A 24861-nucleotide genomic window follows, 5' to 3' on the forward strand; every position below is an offset into this window, starting at 1 on the left:
CTACATTAACCCATATCTGTTTAGTGGTTCATTATGATATAAACATTCTACATGAACCCATAGCTGTTTAGTGGTTCATTATGATAGAAACATTCTACATTAACCCATAGCTGTTTAGTGGTTCATTAGGATGTAAACATTCTACATTAACCCATATCTGTTTAGTGGTTCATTATGATATAAACATTCTACATTAACCCATATCTGTTTAGTGGTTCATTAGGATGTAAACATTCTACATTAACCCATAGCTGTTTAGTGGTTCATTAGGATGTAAACATTCTACATTAACCCATAGCTGTTTAGTGGTTCATTATGATATAAACATTCTACATTAACCCATAGCTGTTTAGTGGTTCATTATGATATAAACATTCTACATTAACCCATAGCTGTTTAGTGGTTCATTATGATAGAAACATTCTACATTAACCCCCATTTTATTGAGGTGTGATCTCCTTCATTCCTTCCCTCCCCCTCTCCTTCTCTCCTTCTCTCCCTCTCCTTCCCTCACTCCCTCCTCTCCCCTTTCCCCTTTCCCCCCTCCCTCCCTCCCTCCCTCCCTCCCTCCCTCCCTCCCTCCCTCCCTCCCTCCCTCCCTCCCTCCCTCCCTCCCTCCCTCCAGGTCTGTTTAGCAGGTATCCTGAGGAGGACTATGAGTCTTTCCCCCTGCCTGAGTCCGTGCCTCTGTTCTGTCTGCCCATGGGGGCCACCATCGAGGCCTGGCCGGCCCAGACCAAATACCCCCTGCCTGTCTTCTCCACCTTCGTACTGACCGGATCCTCTGGAGAGAAGGTAACACACACACACACACACACACCTAACCTTGCGAGAATGGTTATTCCACCATGCACACCCATCCACATGCACGCACTAGGTCCAATGAATGTTATCTTAACAAACAAACACGCATCCACACACTCTCACACACGTGGACACGCATCCACACACTCTCACACACGTGGACACGCATCCACACACTCTCACACACGTGGACACGCATCCACACACTCTCACACACGTGGACACGCATCCACACACTCTCACACACGTGGACACACATCCACACACTCTCACACACGTGGACACACATCCACACACTCTCACACACATGGACACACATCCACACACTCTCACACACGTGGACACGCATCCACACACTCTCATACACGTGGACACGCATCCACACACTCTCACACACGTGGACACGCATCCACACACTCTCATACACGTGGACACACATCCACACACTCTCACACACGTGGACACGCATCCACACACTCTCACACACGTGGACACACTTACACACACTCTCATACACGTGGACACACATCCACACACTCTCACACACGTGGACACGCATCCACACACTCTCACACACGTGGACACGCATCCACACACTCTCATACACGTGGACACACTTACACACACTCTCATACACGTGGACACGCATCCACACACTCTCATACACGTGGACACACACACACACACACACACACACACACACACACACACACACACCTACACATTTGTGTTTATTATGGATCCCCATTAGTTCCTGTCAAGGCAGCAGCTACTCTTCCTGGGGTTTATTATGGATCCCCATTAGTTCCTGTCAAGGCAGCAGATACTCTTCCTGGGGTTTATTATGGATCCCCATTAGTTCCTGTCAAGGCGGCAGCTACTCTTCCTGGGGTTTATTATGGATCCCCATTAGTTCCTGTCAAGGCAGCAGATACTCTTCCTGGGGTTTATTATGGATCCCCATTAGTTCCTGTCAAGGCAGCAGATACTCTTCCTGGGGTTTATTATGGATCCCCATTAGTTCCTGTCAAGGCAGCAGCTACTCTTCCTGGGGTTTATTATTATGGATCCCCATTAGTTCCTGCCAAGGCAGCAGATACTCTTCCTGGGGTTTATTATGGATCCCCATTAGTTCCTGTCAAGGCAGCAGATAGTCTTCCTGGGGTTTATTATTGATCCCCATTAGTTCCTGCCAAGGCAGCAGATAGTCTTCCTGGGGTTTATTATGGATCCCCATTAGTTCCTGCCAAGACAGCAGCTACTCTTCCTGGGGTTTATTATGGATCCCCATTAGTTCCTGTCAAGGCAGCAGATAGTCTTCCTGGGGTTTATTATGGATCCCCATTAGTTCCTGTCAAGGCAGCAGATACTCTTCCTGGGGTTTATTATTATGGATCCCCATTAGTTCCTGTCAAGGCAGCAGATACTCTTCCTGGGGTTTATTATTATGGATCCCCATTAGTTCCTGTCAAGGCAGCAGATACTCTTCCTGGGGGTTATTATGGATCCCCATTAGTTCCTGTCAAGGCAGCAGATACTCTTCCTGGGGTTTATTATGGATCCCCATTAGTTCCTGTCAAGGCAGCAGATACTCTTCCTGGGGTTTATTATGGATCCCCATTAGTTCCTGTCAAGGCAGCAGATACTCTTCCTGGGGGTTATTATGGATCCCCATTAGTTCCTGTCAAGGCAGCAGATACTCTTCCTGGGGTTTATTATTATGGATCCCCATTAGTTCCTGTCAAGGCAGCAGATACTCTTCCTGGGGTTTATTATTATGGATCCCCATTAGTTCCTGTCAAGGCAGCAGATACTCTTCCTGGGGGTTATTATGGATCCCCATTAGTTCCTGTCAAGGCAGCAGATACTCTTCCTGGGGTTTATTATGGATCCCCATTAGTTCCTGTCAAGGCAGCAGATACTCTTCCTGGGGTTTATTATGGATCCCCATTAGTTCCTGTCAAGGCAGCAGATAGTCTTCCTGGGGTTTATTATGGATCCCCATTAGTTCCTGCCAAGGCAGCAGATAGTCTTCCTGGGGTTTATTATGGATCCCCATTAGTTCCTGTCAAGGCAGCAGCTACTCTTCCTGGGGTTTATTATTATGGATCCCCATTAGTTCCTGTCAAGGCAGCAGATACTCTTCCTGGGGTTTATTATTATGGATCCCCATTAGTTCCTGTCAAGGCAGCAGATACTCTTCCTGGGGTTTATTATGGATCCCCATTAGTTCCTGTCAAGGCAGCAGATAGTCTTCCTGGGGTTTATTATGGATCCCCATTAGTTCCTGTCAAGGCAGCAGCTACTCTTCCTGGGGTTTATCATGGATCCCCATTAGTTCCTGCCAAGGCAGCAGCTACTCTTCCTGGGGTTTATCATGGATCCCCATTAGTTCCTGCCAAGACAGCAGCTACTCTTCCTGGGGTTTATTATGGATCCCCATTAGTTCCTGTCAAGGCAGCAGATACTCTTCCTGGGGTTTATTATGGATCCCCATTAGTTCCTGTCAAGGCAGCAGATAGTCTTCCTGGGGTTTATTATTATGGATCCCCATTAGTTCCTGTCAAGGCAGCAGATAGTCTTCCTGGGGTTTATTATTATGGATCCCCATTAGTTCCTGTCAAGGCAGCAGCTACTCTTCCTGGGATCTAAATACATTAAAGCACTTACTGTACATCACATATAAAGCAAAAGATAGGGTGTGTCTCTTCACAGTCCCCGCTGTTCCAGAAGGTGTATATTTATCTGTTTTCTAAAGGATTTTACTGCTTGCATCAGTTACCTGATGTGGAATAGAGTTCCATGTAGTCATGGCTCTATGTAGTACTGTGGAATAGAGTTCCATGTAGCCATGGCTCTATGTAGTACTGTGCGCCTCCCATAGTCTGTTCTGGACTTGGGGACTGCGAAGAGACCTCTGGTGACATGTCTACCTCTTGTGGCAGGCATTGAATCATTCACACACAACAACAGCTGAGGAGGACCTCAGCCAAAACATTACCCATACTGGGGCACCAGGAAACCACGGTGACGCACAGCACACGCCAGCAGCGAAAGTGGGTCACACACACACACACACACACACACACACACACACACACACACAAGAATGAAATGGAACAGATACAACCAGAAATAGATAGGCAGTCACAGCTGCCGGAAGGATCTTGGCTTCAAAGAGTAACCACCAAGCAGAAACACCACGGTGACAGGCAGCAAGGTAACAGCTAGCTACTAGCTAGCTAGCTTCTCTGTAAACACCACAGTGACAGGCAGCAAGGTAACAGCTAGCTATTAGCTAGCTAGCTTATCTATAAACACCACGGTGACAGGCAGCAAGGTAACAGCTAGCTACTAGCTAGCTAGCTTCTCTGTAAACACCACAGTGACAGGCAGCAAGGTAACAGCTAGCTATTAGCTAGCTAGCTTATCTATAAACACCACGGTGACAGGCAGCAAGGTAACAGCTAGCTAGTAGCTTGATTGAGCTTGCCTAGGCTTAGTGGACCTATTGAATACTACCTAAAATACAACCCCATCTCTGTCTCTGGGGTCTGAAAGTGGAGCTATGTGGTGAAACCCAGGTCTGAATAAAACTAATAGGACCTGAACCCAGGTCTGAATAAAACTAACATGACCTGAACCCAGGTCTGAATAAAACGAATAGGACCTGAACCCAGGTCTGAATAAAACTAACATGACCTGAACCCAGGTCTGAATAAAACTAATAGGACCTGAACCCAGGTCTGAATAAAACTAACATGACCTGAACCCAGGTCTGAATAAAACTAACATGACCTGAACCCAGGTCTGAATAAAACTAATAGAACCTGAACCCAGGTCTGAATAAAACTAACAGGACCTGAACCCAGGATATCTACGGTAGCACCGGGCTTAAAACTAAACACTACGCAACCAGGGGGTCAAAACGACGGCGTGCAACCACTCCGTTTGGTTCTGTCTGTCTCGTGGGTGACCCAACTGTGAGTGTGGTAGGTGAGCTGTGTTTTACTGGCCAAGGTCGTAGAGACAGTCAGGAGGTCCTGGTGTACTGCCCCTCATTCTGCACACAGACCAGGCTTCCCTTTTAAACTGAGCTTGTCAGCCACTGACCCAGACATCTACTAACACAAGGTATGAACACTTTACAGCATACAGGACAGTGCAGACTGTAGACACAGGCAGAACACACCCTCTGACTGAAGGCTGTTCTGTACTAGACTGTACACACAGGGAGAACACACCCCCTGACTGAAGGCTGTTCTGTACTAGACTGTACACACAGGCAGAACACACCCTCTGACTGAAGGCTGTTCTGTACTAGACTGTACACACAGGCAGAACACACCCTCTGACTGAAGGCTGTTCTGTACTAGACTGTACACACAGGGAGAACACACCCCCTGACTGAAGGCTGTTCTGTACTAGACTGTACACACAGGCAGAACACACCCCCTGACAGAAGGCTGTTCTATACTAGACTATACCCTCTGACAGAAAGAAGGCTGTTCTGTACCTGACTATACCCTCTGACAGAAGGCTGTTCAATACTAGACTATACCCCCTGACTGAAGGCTGTTCTGTACCTGACTATACCCCCTGACAGAAGGCTGTTCTATACTAGACTATACCCTCTGACAGAAGGCTGTTCTGTTACCTAACTATACCCTCTGACTGAAGGCTGTTCTATACTAGACTATACCCTCTGACAGAAGGCTGTTCTGTTACCTGACTATACCCTCTGACAGAAGGCTGTTCTGTTACCTGACTATACCCTCTGACAGAAGGCTGTTCTGTTACCTGACTATACCCTCTGACAGAAGGCTGTTCTGTTACCTGACTATACCCTCTGACAGAAGGCTGTTCTGTTACCTGACTATACCCCCTGACAGAAGGCTGTTCTATACTAGACTATACCCTCTGACAGAAAGAAGGCTGTTCTGTACCTGACTATACCCTCTGACAGAAGGTTGTTCTATACTAGACTATACCCTCTGGCAGAAGGCTGTTCTGTTACCTGACTATATACCCTCTGACAGAAGGCTGTTCTGTTACCTGACTATACCCTCTGACAGAAGGCTGTTCTGTTACCTGACTATACCCTCTGACAGAAGGCTGTTCTATACTAGACTATACCCCCTGACAGAAGGCTGTTCTGTTACCTGACTATACCCTCTGACAGAAGGCTGTTCTGTTACCTGACTATACCCCCTGACTGAAGGCTGTTCTATACTAGACTATACCCTCTGACAGAAGGCTGTTCTGTTACCTAACTATACCCTCTTCTGGGAACAGTTAGAAAACAACCTAAACACAGTAGGAGATCAGAAAAGCCTTTTGGCTGTGATCCACAGACTGTATATTATGATGTTATGTGATCTGTCTCTAAGAGCATAATACTGGGTTTCCAGGAATCAAATTGCTCTGTGTTTGTCTCTAGGATTTAGGCTAGATTTAGAATGTGTAGAGAGAGAAGGTTAAAACACAGAGAGAGAGTAACCTAGCTGGTATAAGGTCAGATGTAGACAGAGAGAGTAAAGACAGAGAGAGAGAGTAACCTAGCTGGTATAAGGTCAGATATAGACAGAGAGAGTAAAGACAGAGAGAGAGGGTAACCTAGCTGGTACAAGTATGTATTGCTTTTTAAATGCTCAGGGATTTGTCTGCATAGAAAATGATTGGGCGGGCCTCTTAAGTACAAAGAGGGCTCCTTGCCAAGCCCCCGGCCACACCCACCACCTAAGTCCCCTTTTTTATCCAGAGAAAACCCTGATTCTTATTTAAGTTTCACTGAGAAGCACAGTGATTAATGGTTGATTATGGTGCACTAGATACAAGTATTACAAGACTAACTCTGTGTGGTTCATGTATGTTCTCCAGTCAGAGTGTGAGCGGTCGGAGGTCCGTCTCATCGCTCACGGGGCGCCGCTCCACGTCCTTTCCAACCGCTCTGCTAAAAACCGCTTCTCGCTCACAGGAAGAAAAAATATCGAGTCGCTCCAAATTCCCTCCGTTCATTATAATCACCATTTAACCAACACCCATCTATTGTTGTGACTACCTGGACATACCATAAACACTCTGAATAGACTACATGTCATATTAAACACTCTGAATAGACTACATGTCATATTAAACACTCTGAATAGACTACATGTCATATTAAACAGTATATAAACACTCTGAATAGGTCAGGAGCCAGACAGGGAGTCTAAGAAGGAATGAAAATAAATGATTTAGGCTATATTATTTCAATTATTTCAAGGCTATAGCCTACAAAGAAATACTTTGTGAATCATTAGCCCGGCATGAACATTATAGCGCTCAGCATTTAAACAACATTTCATTAAATCATTATAAATTCCGCATGTAGGCTATGACTTCGCTGCACTGTGGGAACTAGAAACACAAGTATTTCACTACACCCGCAATAACATCTGCTAAACACGTGTATGTGGCCAATAAAATGTGATTTGATTTGACTCACGAGAATTAAATAGACATTTAATTAACAATGCCTTATTAGGCTCAGTGTACAGTTCCTTTGAATTCACGTTCAGAAACATGAGTTTGGCCAGAGTCTGTGGCTTCAGGCTCATGTGATGGTGCCTGGGGAGCAGGCCAGCAGGGGAGACTATCCTCTCCTCACCTGCAGAGCTGCTGGGGATGCTAAACATCCTTCGGGCCACTCTTGCCAGGCTGGGCAGGGATGCGGAGTTGTTTTGACATTTGTCTATAGGTAGGCCTTAAGGTTTTTAAGCAAAATAACCCAATCAAACCAGAAAGCTCCCTGAAAGAGGTCATATACCAGACCTATTGGGCCAAAATCAACGATGGCCTATTGTATAGATAATAGAACAGAAATGAAAGAAACGTTTAAGAGATCAGATTTGATTTGTTTATAAATGCTTTGCTACAATAGTTATCTACCCACCTCGTTCCTGTCTGTTAGTTCTCATGTGCACACAGTACACCATCATGCTTTCAGGATAGGTGTCTTTTCAGATTCCACTGTCATTCTTTAGTTGTGGACACTACATCACCACACTACATCACCACACTACATCACCACACTACATCACTACATCACCACACTACATCACCACACTACATCACTACATCACCACACTACATCACCACACTACATCACCACACTACATCACCACACTACATCACCACACTCCCTCTCTTCTTTAGTAGTGGACACTACATCACCACACTACATCACCACACTACATCACCACACTATATCACCACACTACATCACCACACTACATCACCACACTACATCACCACACTCCCTCTCTTCTTTAGTTGTGGACACTACATCACCACACTCATTCTCTTCTTTAGTTGTGGACACTACATCACCACACTCTCTCTCTTCTTTAGTTGTGGACACTACATCACCACACTACATCACCACACTACATCACCACACTCTCTCTTCTTTAGTTGTGGACACTACATCACCACACTCCCTCTCTTGCTCTTAGTTCCTTCTCATCTTTGTAAGTGATTTAACACCTGGGTGTTTTATCAGTTTCTTTATGATAATATGTAGTGAACTCCATGACAGTAGCTAAAGCAAGGGGCTATAGCAGCACACAAGTAGACTATACAAATGCATGCTGGGACAGGCATGCCCTTCGCTCCACTCCTCGTTCCAGCTCCTCGCTCCTCGCTCCACTCCTCGCTCCACTCCTCGCTCCACTCCTCGCTCCACTCCTCCCTCCACTCCTCGCTCCAGCTCCTCGCTCCACTCCTCGCTCCACTCCTCCCTCCACTCCTCGCTCCAGCTCCTCGCTCCACTCCTCCCTCCACTCTTCGCTCCATCTCCTCGCTCCACTCCTCGCTCCACACCTCGTTCCACTCCTCGTTCCAGCTCCTCGCTCCTCGCTCCACTCCTCGCTCCACTCCTCGCTCCACTCCTCGCTCCACTCCTCGTTCCACTCCTCGCTCCACTCCTCGTTCCACTCCTCGTTCCACTCCTCGCTCCAGCTCCTCGCTCCACTCCTCGCTCCACTCCTCGCTCCACTCCTCCCTCCACTCCTCGCTCCACTCCTCGCTCCACTCCTCCCTCCACTCCTCGCTCCACTCCTCGCTCCACTCCTCCCTCCACTCCTCGCTCCACTCCTCGCTCCACTCCTCCCTCCACTCCTCGCTCCACTCCTCGCTCCACTCCTCGCTCCACTCATATGTGCCCCTACCTCTATGTACTAATGGATCTGTGTGTTTCCTCATCTCAGGTGTACGGTGCAGCCATCCAGTTCTACGAGCCCTACTCCCAGGACTGTCTGACCGACCAGCAGCGCTCTCAGTTGGGTCTGCCGGGGCTGGACCACGGGCCCTGTTCCCCAGCCTCATCCCCAGCCACCTCCCCCTGCACCCCAGCTCCGGGCCCCAGAGCGCTACACACCAACAAGTGTATCTGTTTGCTGTCTCACTGGCCCTTCTTTGACGCCTTCCGCAAGTTCCTCACCTTCCTCTATCGATACTGCATCTCTGGACCTCACACCCTGCCCATCGAGAAGTGAGCACCGTGAGAATAATATATATTAGGACACAGCAGACATTTGTGGTATCAAAACTGCAGCACTTGAACCCATTGGCCTTGGTGTTGCTAGGGACCATGCTGAGCCACGGTCCTTTATATGTACACAGTGTTGTCAGTGACCCTGTATGACACTGCCTGTGTTATCGGACAGCTCTGTATAGGACAGGCACCATACCCAGGCACTTTGTACATAGATATACTGTAGACACACTCCCTAGAAGATTGAACAATTCCAAATGGTATCCAGTCCACTAAATAAACACCAGAGGCTATGTTTAGATCAAGTGTTTGCTGACAGTTCAACAGGGCATTGTGATGGTCAGGTGACTGTGTAGTGGCAGAACTCTATGTAAATCTACCCCCCCCCTGTCCCAGACGGTGTGATGACAGATTATGCTCACCTCCTCCTCAGGGTTATTTCTGGCCCATGTCCTGTAACTCTTCTCCTTCTTCTCCTTCTTCTTCTCCTTCTCCTTCTTCTTCCTCTTCTTCTTCTCCTTCTTCTTCTCCTTCCTCTTCTCCTTCTTCTTCTCCTTCCTCTTCTCCTTCTTCTTCTTCCTCTTCTCCTTCTTCTTCTTCCTCTTCTCCTTCTTCTTCTCCTTCCTCTTCTTTTCCTTCTTCTTCTTCGCCTTCCTCTTCTCCTTCTTCTTCTCCTTCTTCTTGTCCTTCCTCTTCTTCTTCTCCTTCTTCTTCTCCTTCTTCTTCTTCTTCTTCTTCTTCTTCTCCTTCTTCTTCTTCTTCTTCTCCTTCTTCTTCTCCTTCTTCTTCTTCTTCTTCTTCTTCTTCTTCTTCTTCTTCTCCTTCTTCTTCTTCTTCTTCTCCTTCTCCTTCCTCTTCTTCTTCTCCTTCTTCTTCTTCTCCTTCTCCTTCCTCTTCTTCTTCTCCTTCTTCTTCTTCTTCTTCTTCTCCTTCTTCTTCTTCTTCTTCTTCTTCTTCTTCTTCTTCTTCTCCTTCTTCTTCTTCTTCTTCTCCTTCTCCTTCCTCTTCTTCTTCTCCTTCTTCTTCTTCTCCTTCTCCTTCCTCTTCTTCTTCTCCTTCTTCTTCTTCTTCTTCTTCTCCTTCTTCTTCTTCTTCTCCTTCCTCTTCTTCTTCTCCTTCTTCTTCTTCTTCCTCTTCTTCTTCTTCTTCTTCTCCTTCTTCTTCCTGTCAGGCACATCTCCCACTTCATGCACAAGGTCCCGTTCCCCTCCTCTCAGAGGCCCAGGATACTGGTGCAGGTGAGTTAAGACATCCATGGTGCTGGCTGCTATGTTATGTTTATGGTTTCTGTCAGTGTGTGTCTCTATTCACGACTAAACCATGTCTGACTCTGTCTTGATCATAATCATCATTCTTTTAATAGTGTTTTTCTCAAAGTTATTCACATTGTATTGAGGTAACGTACCCCCTTCTAGCACCAATCTCTGACAACAGAGACAGTACCGGTTATATGGGAGTCTTTGATAACAGCCAAATGAAGTGCGGCAGCCATTTTGTGCCAGACCTGTCCCCACCACACTATACCCCCTTCTAGCACCAATCTCTGGCAACAGAGACAGTACTGGTTATATGGGAATCTTTGATAACAGCCACCTGCTAAATGAAGCGCGGCAGCCATTTTGTGCCAGACCTGTCCCCACCACACTATACCTCTGATAATGTGTTGACATTCCCCAGCTCTCTCCTCACGACAGCCTGATGTTGAGCCAGCCCGTGTCATCCCCTCTACCACTCAGGTAAGACAGGTATCATATACACCGAGTGTACAAAACATTATGAACGTCTTCCTAATATTGACTTGCACAACCCCCCCCCCCCCCTCCTTTGCCCTCAATTTGTCGGGGGATGGACTTTACACTCCAATGCTTCCCACAGTTGTGCCACGTTGGCAGGATGTCACCATTGTGTGGTGGACCATTCTTGATTCACACAGGAAATTGTTGAGCGTGAAAACTCCAGCGGAGTTGCTGTTCTTGACACACTCAAACCGATGCGCCTGGCACCTACTACCATAACCCTGTTCAAATGAACTTTTGTCTTGCCCATTCACCCTCTGAATGGCACACATACACAATCCATGACTCAATTGTCTTTAACCTGTCTCCTCCCCTTCATCTACACTGATTGAAGTGGATTTAACAGGTGTATATCATAATATGAACAGTAGTGGTCCTATAGCAGTACCTTGAGGAACTCCAAAACATACCTGGTTTAAAGAATTGGATGAAGGTTTGGTGACTGCTGGTGGAGTTCATGGTATTAGTTATGGTATGATTAATTGATTGTATGGTTAATTGATGGTATTAGTTATGGTATGGTATATGTTATGGTATGATTAATTGATGGTATATGTTATGGTATGGTTAATGTATGGTATTAGTTATGATATGGTTAATGTATGGTATTAGTTATGGTATGGTTAATGTATGGTATTAGTTATGGTATGGTTAATGTATGGTATTAGTTATGATATGGTTAATGTATTGTATATGTTATGGTATGGTTAATGTATGGTATTAGTTATGGTATGGTTAATGTATGGTATGTGTTATGATAGTGATGTAGTGTGTTAATCTCTTCTATGGCTGTGTTCCAGTGGTGGTCGGTTCTCCATACTGCTGCAGAACCTCGGTCCGGAGAATGCTATAACGCTCCTGGTGTTTGCTGTGACAGAACATAAGATCCTGGTCCACTCTCTACGGCCCGCTGTTCTGACCAGTGTCACTGAGGCTCTGGTGGCTGTGAGTACCTCAGATATCAGCTGTTTAACACTATATAGTACCTCAGATATCAGCTGTTTGACACTATATAGTACCTCAGATATCAGCTGTTTAACACTATATAGTACCTCAGATATCAGCTGTTTAACACTATATAGTACCTCAGATATCAGCTGTTTAACACTATATAGTACCTCAGATATCAGCTGTTTGACACTATATAGTACCTCAGATATCAGCTGTTTGACACTATATAGAACCTCAGATATCAGCTGTTTGACACTATAGTACCTCAGATATCAGCTGTTTAACACTATAGTACCTCAAATATCAGCTGTTTAACACTATAGAACCTCAGATATCAGCTGTTTAACACTATAGAACCTCAGATATCAGCTGATTAACACTATAGTACCTCAGATATCAGCTGTTTAACACTATAGTACCTCAAATATCAGCTGTTTAACACTATAGAACCTCAGATATCAGCTGTTTAACACTATAGAACCTCAGATATCAGCTGTTTAACACTATAGAACCTCAGATATCAGCTGTTTAACACTATAGAACCTCAGATATCAGCTGTTTAACACTATATAGTACCTCAGATATCAGCTGTTTAACACTATATAGTACCTCAGATATCAGCTGTTTAACACTATAGTACCTCAAATATCAGCTGTTTAACACTATAGAACCTCAGATATCAGCTGATTAACACTATAGAACCTCAGATATCAGCTGTTTAACACTATAGAACCTCAGATATCAGCTGTTTAACACTATATAGTACCTCAGATATCAGCTGTTTAACACTATATAGTACCTCAGATATCAGCTGTTTAATGTTATAGAACCTCAGATATCAGTTGTTTAATGCTATAGAACCTCAGATATCAGCTGTTTAATGCTATAGAACCTCAGATATCAGTTGTTTGAATCTTTAGGACTTTAGGTAGTAGCTTGTGGTTTTAGTAAGTAGTTTAAATAATGAGCTATGGCAGTTTGATAGTAGGGTTTAAATAATTAGCTATGGCAGTTTGATAGTAGGGTTTAAATAATTCGCTATGGCAGTTTGATAGTAGAAGTTAAATAATTAGCTATGACAGTTTGATAGTAGAAGTGAAATAATGAACTATGGCAGTTTGATAGTAGGGTTTAAATAATTAGCTATGGCAGTTTGATAGTAGGGTTTAAATAATTAGCTATGGCAGTTTGATAGTAGAAGTTAAATAATTAACTATGGCAGTTTGATAGTAGGGTTTAAATAATTCGCTATGGCAGTTTGTTAGTATTTTTAGTAGTAGCTAACAATTGCAGTATTGGTAATGTCTCTCGGTTTTGACCTCCCTCCCTCTCTTTCTCTCCCCCTCAGATGATCTTCCCATTCCACTGGCCGTGTCCATACATCCCTCTGTGCCCGCTGGCTCTGGCAGGGGTCCTCTCCGCCCCCTGCCCCTTCATTGTGGGTGTCGACTCACGCTACTTTGACCTTTACGACCCCCCGCTGGACGTCAGCTGTGTCGACCTCGACACGAACACCATCTCCCAGTAAGCACAGCTTCTTCTGACACGAACACCATCTCCCAGTAAGCACAGCTTCTTCTGACACGAACACCATCTCCCAGTAAGCACAGCTTCTTCTGACACAAACACCATCTCCCAGTAAGCACAGCTTCTTCTGACACGAACACCATCTCCCAGTAAGCACAGCTTCTTCTGACACGAACACCATCTCCCAGTAAGCACAGCTTCTTCTGACACGAACACCATCTCCCAGTAAGCACAGCTTCTTCTGACACAAACACCATCTCCCAGTAAGCACAGCTTCTTCTGACACGAACACCATCTCCCAGTAAGCACAGCTTCTTCTGACACAAACACCATCTCCCAGTAAGCACAGCTTCTTCTGACACGAACACCATCTCCCAGTAAGCACAGCTTCTTCTGACACGAACACCATCTCCCAGTAAGCACTGCTTCTTCTGACACGAACACCATCTCCCAGTAAGCACAGCTTCTTCTGACACGAACACCATCTCCCAGTAAGCACAGCTTCTTCTGACACGAACACCATCTCCCAGTAAGCACAGCTTCTTCTGACACGAACACCATCTCCCAGTAAGCACAGCTTCTTCTGACACGAACACCATCTCCCAGTAAGCACAGCTTCTTCTGACACGAACACCATCTCCCAGTAAGCACAGCTTCTTCTGACACGAACACCATCTCCCAGTAAGCACAGCTTCTTCTGACACGAACACCATCTCCCAGTAAGCACAGCTTCTTCTGACACAAACACCATCTCCCAGTAAGCACAGCTTCTTCTGACACGAACACCATCTCCCAGTAAGCACAGCTTCTTCTGACACGAACACCATCTCGCAGTAAGCACTGCTTCTTCTGACACGAACACCATCTCCCAGTAAGCACAGCTTCTTCTGACACGAACACCATCTCCCAGTAAGCACAGCTTCTTCTGACACAAACACCATCTCCCAGGAAGCATTGCGGCGACTACCAACCCCCTGTTGTGTACTAGAATGGAATAGACTAAAGGTTTCTATCCATATAATGTGTAAAGTCTCTTTTTTGAGTACAATTTTTTTTTTATGTATCCTTTATTTAACTAGGCAAGTCAGTTAAGAACAAATTCTTACTTACAATGACGGCCTAGGAACAGTGGGTTAACTGGTCTAGGAACAGTGGGTTAACTGGTCTAGGAACAGTGGGTTAACTGCCTGTTCAGGAGCAGAACGACAGATTTTTACCTTGTCAGCTCGGGGATTCGATCTTGCAACCTTCCGGTAACTAGTCCAACGTTGCTAGTCCAACGCTCTAACCACTAGGCTACCTGACGTCCTTTGTGACTATGGCTTTCTGCTCAGTCCCCAACCAACTCTCACAGTATGACTCTCCAAGACTCTCCAAGACTCTCCAAAGACTCTCCACTTAGCTAACGGGCTGAAAATAGTACAGGGTCAACCATAGTGAAGGGCCTCCATCCACTTAGCTAACGGGCTGAGAACAGTCAACCATAGTGAAGGGCCTCCATCCACTTAGCTAACGGGCTGAGAACAGTCAACCATAGTGAAAGGCCTCCATCCACTTAGCTAACGGGCTGAGAACAGTCAACCATAGTGAAGGGCCTCCATCCACTTAGCTAACGGGCTGAGAACAGTCAACCATAGTGAAGGGCCTCCATCCACTTAGCTAGCGGGCTGAGAACAGTCAACCATAGTGAAGGGCCTCCATCCACTTAGCTAGCGGGCTGAGAACAGTCAACCATAGTGAAGGGCCTCCATCCACTTAGCTAGCGGGCTGAGAACAGTCAACCATAGTGAAGGGCCTCCATCCACTTAGCTAGCGGGCTGAGAACAGTCAACCATAGTGAAGGGCCTCCATCCACTTAGCTAGCGGGCTGAGAACAGTCAACCATAGTGAAGGGCCTCCATACACTTAGCTAGCGGGCTGAGAACAGTCAACCATAGTGAAGGGCCTCCATCCACTTAGCTAGCGGGCTGAGAACAGTCAACCATAGTGAAGGACACCCAGCAGCAAACATGTCAACCTTTTCCTTTTTCACTTTTTATAAACTACAGTGTTGCTGAGTCTATTCCTCAAGGTGGGCTGTAACCCAGTTGAGACAGTCTATTCCTCAAGGTGGGCTGTAACCCAGTTGAGACAGTCTATTCCTCAAGGTGGGCTGTAAACCCTGTTGAGACAGTCTATTCCTCAAGGTGGGCTGTAAACCCTGTTGAGACAGTCTATTCCTCAAGGTAGGCTGTAACCCAGTTGAGACAGTCTATTCCTCAAGGTGGGCTGTAAACCCTGTTGAGACAGTCTATTCCTCAAGGTGGGCTGTAAACACTGCTGAGACAGTCTATTCCTCAAGGTGGGCTGTAACCCAGTTGAGACAGTCTATTCCTCAAGGTGGGCTGTAACCCAGTTGAGACAGTGTATTCCTCAAGGTGGGCTGTAACCCTGTTGAGACAGTCTATTCCTCAAGGTGGGCTGTAACCCTGCTGAGACAGTCTATTCCTCAAGGTGGGCTGTAAACCCTGTTGAGACAGTCTATTCCTCAAGGTAGGCTGTAACCCAGTTGAGACAGTCTATTCCTCAAGGTGAGCTGTAACCCAGTTGAGACAGTCTATTCCTCAAGGTGAGCTGTAACCCCAGTTGAGACAGTCTATTCCTCAAGGTGAGCTGTAACCCAGTTGAGACAGTCTATTCCTCAAGGTGAGCTGTAACCCTGTTGAGACAGTCTATTCCTCAAGGTGGGCTGTATACCCTGTTGAGACAGTCTATTCCTCAAGGTGGGCTGTAACCCTGTTGAGACAGTCTATTCCTCAAGGTGGGCTGTAACCCAGTTGAGACAGTCTATTCCTCAAGGTGAGCTGTAACCCAGTTGAGACAGTCTATTCCTCAAGGTGGGCTGTAACCCAGTTGAGACAGTCTATTCCTCAAGGTGGGCTGTAACCCAGTTGAGACAGTCTATTCCTCAAGGTGGGCTGTAACCCAGTTGAGACAGTCTATTCCTCAAGGTGGGCTGTAACCCAGTTGAGACAGTCTATTCCTCAAGGTGGGCTGTAAACCCTGCTGAGACAGTCTATTCCTCAAGGTGGGCTGTAACCCAGTTGAGACAGTCTATTCCTCAAGGTGGGCTGTAAACCCAGTTGAGACAGTCTATTCCTCAAGGTGGGCTGTAACCCAGTTGAGACAGTCTATTCCTCAAGGTGGGCTGTAAACCCAGTTGAGACAGTCTATTCCTCAAGGTGGGCTGTAAACCCTGCTGAGACAGTCTATTCCTCAAGGTGAGCTGTAACCCAGTTGAGACAGTCTATTCCTCAAGGTGGGCTGTAACCCAGTTGAGACAGTCTATTCCTCAAGGTGGGCTGTAAACCCAGTTGAGACAGTCTATTCCTCAAGGTGGGCTGTAACCCAGCTGAGACAGTCTATTCCTCAAGGTGGGCTGTAAACCCAGTTGAGACAGTCTATTCCTCAAGGTGGGCTGTAACCCAGCTGAGACAGTCTATTCCTCAAGGTGGGCTGTAACCCAGTTGAGACAGTCTATTCCTCAAGGTGAGCTGTAACCCAGTTGAGACAGTCTATTCCTCAAGGTGAGCTGTAACCCAGTTGAGACAGTCTATTCATCAAGGTGGGCTGTAAACTCAGTTGAGACAGTCTATTCCTCAAGGTGGGCTGTAAACTCAGTTGAGACAGTCTATTCCTCAAGGTGGGCTGTAACCCAGTTGAGACAGTCTATTCCTCAAGGTGGGCTGTAACCCAGTTGAGACAGTCTATTCCTCAAGGTGGGCTGTAAACCCAGTTGAGACAGTCTATTCCTCAAGGTGAGCTGTAACCCAGTTGAGACAGTCTATTCCTCAAGGTGGGCTGTAACCCAGTTGAGACAGTCTATTCCTCAAGGTGGGCTGTAAACCCAGTTGAGACAGTCTATTCCTCAAGGTGGGCTGTAACCCAGCTGAGACAGTCTATTCCTCAAGGTGGGCTGTAAACCCAGTTGAGACAGTCTATTCCTCAAGGTGGGCTGTAACCCAGTTGAGACAGTCTATTCCTCAAGGTGGGCTGTAACCCAGTTGAGACAGTCTATTCCTCAAGGTGAGCTGTAACCCAGTTGAGACAGTCTATTCCTCAAGGTGAGCTGTAACCCAGTTGAGACAGTCTATTCATCAAGGTGGGCTGTAAACTCAGTTGAGACAGTCTATTCCTCAAGGTGGGCTGTAAACTCAGTTGAGACAGTCTATTCCTCAAGGTGGGCTGTAAACTCAGTTGAGACAGTCTATTCCTCAAGGTGGGCTGTAATCCTGCTGAGACAGTCTATTCCTCAAGGTGGGCTGTAACCCAGTTGAGACAGTCTATTCCTCAAGGTGGGCTGTAACCCTGTTGAGACAGTCTATTCCTCAAGGTGGGCTGTAACCCTGTTGAGACAGTCTATTCCTCAAGGTGAGCTGTAACCCCAGTTGAGACAGTCTATTCCTCAAGGTGAGCTGTAACCCCAGTTGAGACAGTCTATTCCTCAAGGTGGGCTGTAACCCCAGTTGAGACAGTCTATTCCTCAAGGTGGGCTATAAACCCTGTTGAGACAGTCTATTCCTCAAGGTGGGCTGTAAACCCAGTTGAGACAGTCTATTCCTCAAGGTGGGCTGTAACCCAGTTGAGACAGTCTATTCCTCAAGGTGGGCTGTAAACCCAGTTGAGACAGTCTATTCCTCAAGGTGGGCTGTAACCCAGCTGAGACAGTCTATTCCTCAAGGTGGGCTGTAACCCTGCTGAGACAGTCTATTCCTCAAGTTGGGCTGTAAACCCTGTTGAGACAGTCTATTCCTCAAGCTGGGCTGTGGAAGTGTTTTACACGGTAGGCCTTTAATCGATGGTGAAGAAAATGAGACTGTATTGTGTCGTGTTTGGCCACTGTAGGCCTTTAATCGACGGTGAAGAAAATGAGACTGTATTGCGTCGTGTTTGGCCACTGTAGGTGTACTGATAATAGTAGAATATATTCAATTTATCAGACACTTTTATCCACAGCGATGTACAGCGATGTGTGCATCCATTTTCCATATGGGTCAAAGTTCAATCTGTTTCTGTGGTTCTAAGATATTTGGACCAGTCTTGGAGGCAGCAGTCTCGTGGGTGGTCTCCTGCCCCTATCCTCCGTCAGTGTTAGTTTTGGGTGTGTTCCACCTCTCTGTACGTCTGGAGAGCGCTGACCGTGTGTTTCTCCTTTCAGCAACGGAGATAAGAGGGCCCTGACCTGGAAGATCCTGCCAAAGAAAGCCTGTAAAAACCTGATGAATGTGCTGAACAATCTCTACCAGCAACTGGTGGACGGTGAGTAGAGGACCGTACTGTACTGTGTGGATAGAGGACTAAAAATTTCAGAATGAATAAATTGGGTCAAGTGTAGCCTGAGTTGCCAGATGTGACTCTGGTTCTGCCTCAGTTCGCTCCTTTAATATAACAAAGACAAAGGAGTTGGCAACAAAAAAAAGATCTGGCAACCAAGCTAGATCAAGAACACGTTTTTTCAATAGAACTCCTTTTCAAGGTCGACTTTGAAAGATTCTTTCAAGCTGATGTGTTTGACTCTCAGGTGTTCTTGACTGATGTGTTTGACTCTCAGGTGTTTCTGAATATGATAAGCCACTGTAGCAGGAGTTTAGGAGTACTTTACATTCAGCTTCCTATCCTTTCTCCAGTGTCTACCAAACAGACGGCAGGTCTATATTAAAGAACAGTGTTGTATCATTCTTCTTCTTCTCTCCTCTTCCTCTGTAACAAAACCACCAGTTAGTATTACATCATTATTCCTCTCTCTCTGCATTTCTCTCGCTCTCTCTATCTCTCTCTCGCTGCAACTCTCTCTCTCTCTTTCTCTCGCACCCCTCTATCTCCCCCTCGCTCTCTCTTTCTCGCTGCATCTCTCTCTCTCGCTCTCTGCGTCTCGCTCTCTCTCTCTCTCGCTGCATTTCTCTCTCTTACTCTCTGCATCTCTCTCTCTCTCTCGCTCTCTCTCTCGCTGCATCTCTCTCTCTTTCTCTCGCACCCCTCTATCTCCCCCTCCCCCTCGCTCTCTCTCTCGCTGCATCTCTCTATCTCTCCCTCTCTCGCACCCCTCTATCTCCCCCTCGCTCTCTTCTCTCGCTCTCTCTTTCTTGCTGTATCTCTCTCTCGCTCTCTGTCGCTGCATCTCTCTCTCTCCCTCTCTTTCTCTCTCACCCCTCTATCTCCAACCTCCCCCTCGCTCTCTTCTCTCGCTGCATCTCTCTCTCTCTCACTCTCTTTTTCTCTCACCCCTCTCTCTCCTCTATCCCCCCCTCTCTCCCCCTCGTTCTCTTCTCTCTCCTCTCTCTCTCTCTCCTCCCTCTCCTCCTCTCTCTCTCTGTCCTCTCTCCCCCCTCTCCCCCCACTCTCTCTCCCTACCTGCTCTATTTGTCTCCATTAGTTCAGTTGTGTTATTTATATCCTAGCCAGTAAACCTGCTGCCTGCTTATTGAGAAATCAAATCCAAATCTAATAGTGTTACATTCTGAGACTCAGTGAGGCTGAAAATGTGTCCTGCCACTGCATTAGTGTTTAGGCTGGGAATATTGAACATCGATACAGCTTGGCAGAGTGACAAGCTGAGTCTGATCTTTAGGGACTTGTTTCTTAGAGGAAAACTAACTTCAATAGAGATTTAAACTGTGTGTTTTTTGTTATTTACCCTTTATCTAGTTCAACAACAACAAGACAGACAGAACCCAAACCCCTCACGTCATCAACTCAACTTTCATACAGACAGTCCTGCTTGTTTTAAGTAGTGTTTTAAACTGTCTTCAACTGTGACAGGTAGTTCAACATAGTAGACAAAATATTAAGACACCTTCCTAATATTATGTTGCTAAAAAAATCCTTCTTTAACCGGTCTTCTCCACTTCATCTACACTGATTGAAGTGGATTTACCAAGTGACATCAGTAAGGGATCATATCTTTCACCTGGATTCACCGGGTCAGTCTGTCATGGAAGGAGCAGGTGTTCCTAATGTTTTGTCCACCCATTGTATCTTCTAAGAGTGTTTTCCTCTATGTATCTCTGGAACTGCATGAGGTCTGCATCCCACATGGCTCCCTGTTCCCTATCTAGTGCACTACATTAAGGAATATGGTGCCATTTGGGACAAACCCTATAAGATATGTAAACAAAAAACATATTTTCCATTGGTTCCCCCCAGATCAGCAGAACCAGCAACCCTCTTTTCTATTGGTTCCCCCTAGGTCAGCAGAACCAACAACCCTCTTTTCTATTGGTTCCCCCCAGATCAGCAGAACCAGCAACCCTCTTTTCTATTGGTTCCCCCTAGGTCAGCAGAACCAACAACCCTCTTTTCTATTGGTTCCCCCTAGGTCAGCAGAACCAACATCTCTCTTTTCTATTGGTTCCCCCCAGATCAGCAGAACCAACAACCCTCTTTTCTATTGGTTCCCCCCAGGTCAGCAGAACCAACATCTCTCTTTTCTATTGGTTCCCCCTAGGTCAGCAGAACCAACATCTCTCTTTTCTATTGGTTCCCCCTAGGTCAGCAGAACCAACATCTCTCTTTTCTATTGGTTCCCCCTAGGTCAGCAGCGTCCTGATGGCCTATTGGAGCTGAGTATGAGTGACTGTACAGAGCTGGCCTGTGGGAAGAGCCTCCACAGCCTGGAGATGGAGATACAGGAAGCCTTCCTCAGGTTCATGGCGGCCATCTTGAAAGGCTACCGCTCATACCTGAGACCCATCACCCAGGCCCCGTCTGAGAAGACTACTGACGCCTCCTCTCTCTTTGACCTGCAAGGTTAGTACTGGCTTGGTGTGTATGTGAGTCTCTTTGTGTGTGAGTCTCAGAGCATGTGCAGGTCTGGAGCTCTAGCTAGCTGCAGCTGTTCTCTGCTCCAGAGCCTGGACTAGGGCCAGTTGAAGCTGGCTAATACCACACCTGATAGAGTTGAGTCTGGACTGGGGCCAGTTGAAGCTGACTAATACCACACCTGATAAAGTTGAGTCTGGACTGGGGCCAGTTGAAGCTGGCTAATACCACACCTGATACCATGGCCCATAGCCAAGGACATGAACATTCTCTAGTGGATGCTAACTATGCTAGCTGTAGCCAAGACATGAGCATTCTCAGTGGATGCTAACCATGCTAGCTGTAGCCAAGACATGAACATTCTCTAGTGGATGCTAACCATGCTAGCTGTAGCCAAGACATGAGCATTCTCTAGTGGATGCTAACCATGCTAGCTGTAGACAAGGACATTAACATTCTCTAGTGGATGCTAGCCATGCTAGCTGTAGACAAGGACATGAACATTCTTTAGTGGATGCTAGCCATGCTAGCTGTAGACAAGGACATGAACATTCTCTAGTGGATGCTAACCATGCTAGCTGTAGACAAGGACATGAACATTCTCTAGTGGATGCTAGCCATGCTAGCTGTAGCCAAGACATGAACATTCTCTAGTGGATGCTAACCATGCTAGCTGTAGCCAAGACATGAGCATTCTCTAGTGGATGCTAACCATGCTAGCTGTAGACAAGGACATGAACATTCTCTAGTGGATGCTAGCCATGCTAGCTGTAGACAAGGACATGAACATTCTCTAGTGGATGCTAGCCATGCTAGCTGTAGACAAGGACATGAGCATTCTCTAGTGGATGCTAACCATGCTAGCTGTAGACAAGGACATGAACATTCTCTAGTGGATGCTAACCATGCTAGCTGTAGCCAAGGACATGAGCATTCTCTAGTGGATGCTAGTCGTGCTAGCTGTAGACAAGGACATGAGCATTCTCTAGTGGATGCTAACCATGCTAGCTGTAGACAAGGACATGAACATTCTCTAGTGGATGCTAACCATGCTAGCTGTAGCCAAGGACATGAACATTCTCTAGTGGATGCTAGCCATGCTAGCTGTAGACAAGGACATGAACATTCTCTAGTGGATGCTAGCCATGCTAGCTGTAGACAAGGACATGAACATTCTTTAGTGGATGCTAGCCATGCTAGCTGTAGACAAGGACATTAACATTCTCTAGTGGATGCTAACCATGCTAGCTGTAGCCAAGACATGAACATTCTCTAGTGGATGCTAACCATGCTAGCTGTAGCCAAGACATGAGCATTCTCTAGTGGATGCTAACCATGCTAGCTGTAGACAAGGACATGAGCATTCTCTAGTGGATGCTAACCATGCTAGCTGTAGGCAAGGACATGAGCATTCTCTAGTGGATGCTAGCTGTAGCCAAGGACATTTTTATTTTTTTTTATTTTATTTTATTTCACCTTTATTTAACCAGGTAGGCTAGTTGAGAACAAGTTCTCATTTGCAACTGCGACCTGGCCAAGATAAGGCATGAGCATTCTCTAGTGGATGCTAGCCGTGCTAGCTGTAGACAAGGACATGAGCATTCTCTAGTGGATGCTAGCCATGCTAGCTGTAGCTAAGGACATGTTGGTTATGAGGATTGTGATCCCTACAAATAGGGATGAGGAGTTTAGAGAGACCCCTGCAGTGTTGTTATGTAATGACTAGAGCTGAAAGACACACACACAAGTATGGGTAATGGGAAAATGTGCTTTCTCAACGTGTTTCTTTGGCCAAGTGGTGTGGGTGTATCTGTATCCATAGAGAATCTATCAGCTGTCCATTTGTATTACTGTTGGGACCCACAAAAATACAAAGCTTGGCCTCCATGACTGCAGTGTGAGCCAATGACCAACCATCCTCCTCACTCCCCTTGGCCCTGTCTGTCCCGTAGGTCAGCTGTTAGTCAGGTCAGCTGTTAATCAGGTCAGCTGTTAATCATGTCCGCTGTTAAACAGGTCAGCTGCTAGTCAGCCCTGCTGGGTTTAACACTTATATAAGAGGAAGTCACTTCCCTGTTTTGCACCTTATATTGGCCATGTGTTATCTTACCTGCACGACTGTGCCCAGCTACGGTACATTCGTCGCTATTGTAAGAGAGAATGTGTTCTCAAAGACTTACCTGGTTAAAATAAAGACTCACCTGGTACCTCTTATTAAGGATCGGACCCTTTCTTCAATTTTCACCTAAAATGACATACCCAAATCTAACTGCCTGTCGCTCAGGACCTGAAGCAAGGATATAGGTATTACTTGATACCATTTGAAAGGAAACACTTAGAAGTTTGTGGAAATGTGAAATGAATGCAGAAGAATCAACATATGTTTTACCCCCATCGTCTTTGAAAAGAGAAAAAGGCCACAACGTGTTATTTAGATTTTGGCCACTAGGTGGAAGCAGTGTACGTGCAAAGATTTTTTTTTTACAGATCCAATGAACCATTGCATTACTGTTCAAAATGTTGTATCAACTCTGCCCAAATGTGGCTTTATTGATACATTTTGAAGTTCATAACTGGGCAATTCTCCTCGAACAATAGCATGGTATTCTTTCACTGTAATAGCTACTGTAAATTGGACAGTGCAGTTAGATTAACAATACATTTAAGCTTTCTGCCCATATCAGATACAGTTGAAGACGTAAGATTACATACACTTAGGTTGGAGTCATTAAAACTCGTTTTTCAACCACTATAGTTTTGGCAAGTCGGTTAGGACATCTACTTTGTGTATGACACAAGTCATTTTTCCAACTATTGTTTACAGACAGATTATTTCACTTATAATTCACTGTTCCACAATTCCAGTGGGTCAGAAGTTTACATACACTAAGTTGACTGTGCCTTTAAACAACTTGGAAAATTCAAGAAAATTATGTCATGGCTTTAGAAGCTTCTGATAGACTAATTGACATAATTTGAGTCAATTGGAGGTGTACCTGTGGATGTATTTCAAGGCCTACCTTCAAACTCAGTACCTCTTGGCTTGACATCATGGGACAATTAAAAGAAATCAGCGAAGACCTCAGCAAAAAAATTGTAGACCTCCACAAGTCTGGTTCATCCTTGGGAGCAATTTCCAAACGCCTGAAGGTACCACGTTCATCTGTACAAACAATATTATGCAAGTATAAACACTATGTGACCACGCAGCCGTCATACCGCTCAGGAAGGAGATGCGTTCTGTCTCCTAGAGATGAACGTGCTTTAGTGCAAAAAGTGCAAATCAATCCCAGAACAACAACAAAGAACCTTGCGAAGATGCTGGAGGAAACAGGTACAAAAGTTACTATATCCACAGTAAAATGAGTCCTATATCGACATAACCTGAAAGGCCGCTCAGCAAGGAAGAAGCCACTGCTCCAAAACCGCCATAAAAAGCCAGACTACGGT

At 45.9% G+C, this 24861-nt stretch overlaps 1 protein-coding gene across 10 annotated transcripts in view; it reads left to right on the plus strand.

The window, feature by feature from the left end:
* The window catches only part of LOC110487144 (C-myc promoter-binding protein), a 161027-nt gene that overhangs the window by 51567 nt on the left and 84599 nt on the right, over positions 1–24861 (plus strand). For all 10 annotated transcript variants that reach the window (XM_036964104.1, XM_036964105.1, XM_036964107.1 and 7 more), the window contains 8 exons: positions 626–795; positions 9054–9337; positions 10512–10578; positions 11018–11076; positions 11937–12081; positions 13436–13611; positions 18812–18912; positions 21184–21399. In XM_036964104.1, the coding sequence (XP_036819999.1) occupies positions 626–795; positions 9054–9337; positions 10512–10578; positions 11018–11076; positions 11937–12081; positions 13436–13611; positions 18812–18912; positions 21184–21399 (1218 nt within the window). The remainder of the gene's footprint in view (positions 1–625; positions 796–9053; positions 9338–10511; positions 10579–11017; positions 11077–11936; positions 12082–13435; positions 13612–18811; positions 18913–21183; positions 21400–24861) is intronic.

This window comes from Oncorhynchus mykiss, chromosome 26 (assembly GCF_013265735.2).
Source record: "Oncorhynchus mykiss isolate Arlee chromosome 26, USDA_OmykA_1.1, whole genome shotgun sequence".
NCBI classification, from domain to species: Eukaryota; Metazoa; Chordata; class Actinopteri; order Salmoniformes; family Salmonidae; genus Oncorhynchus; species Oncorhynchus mykiss.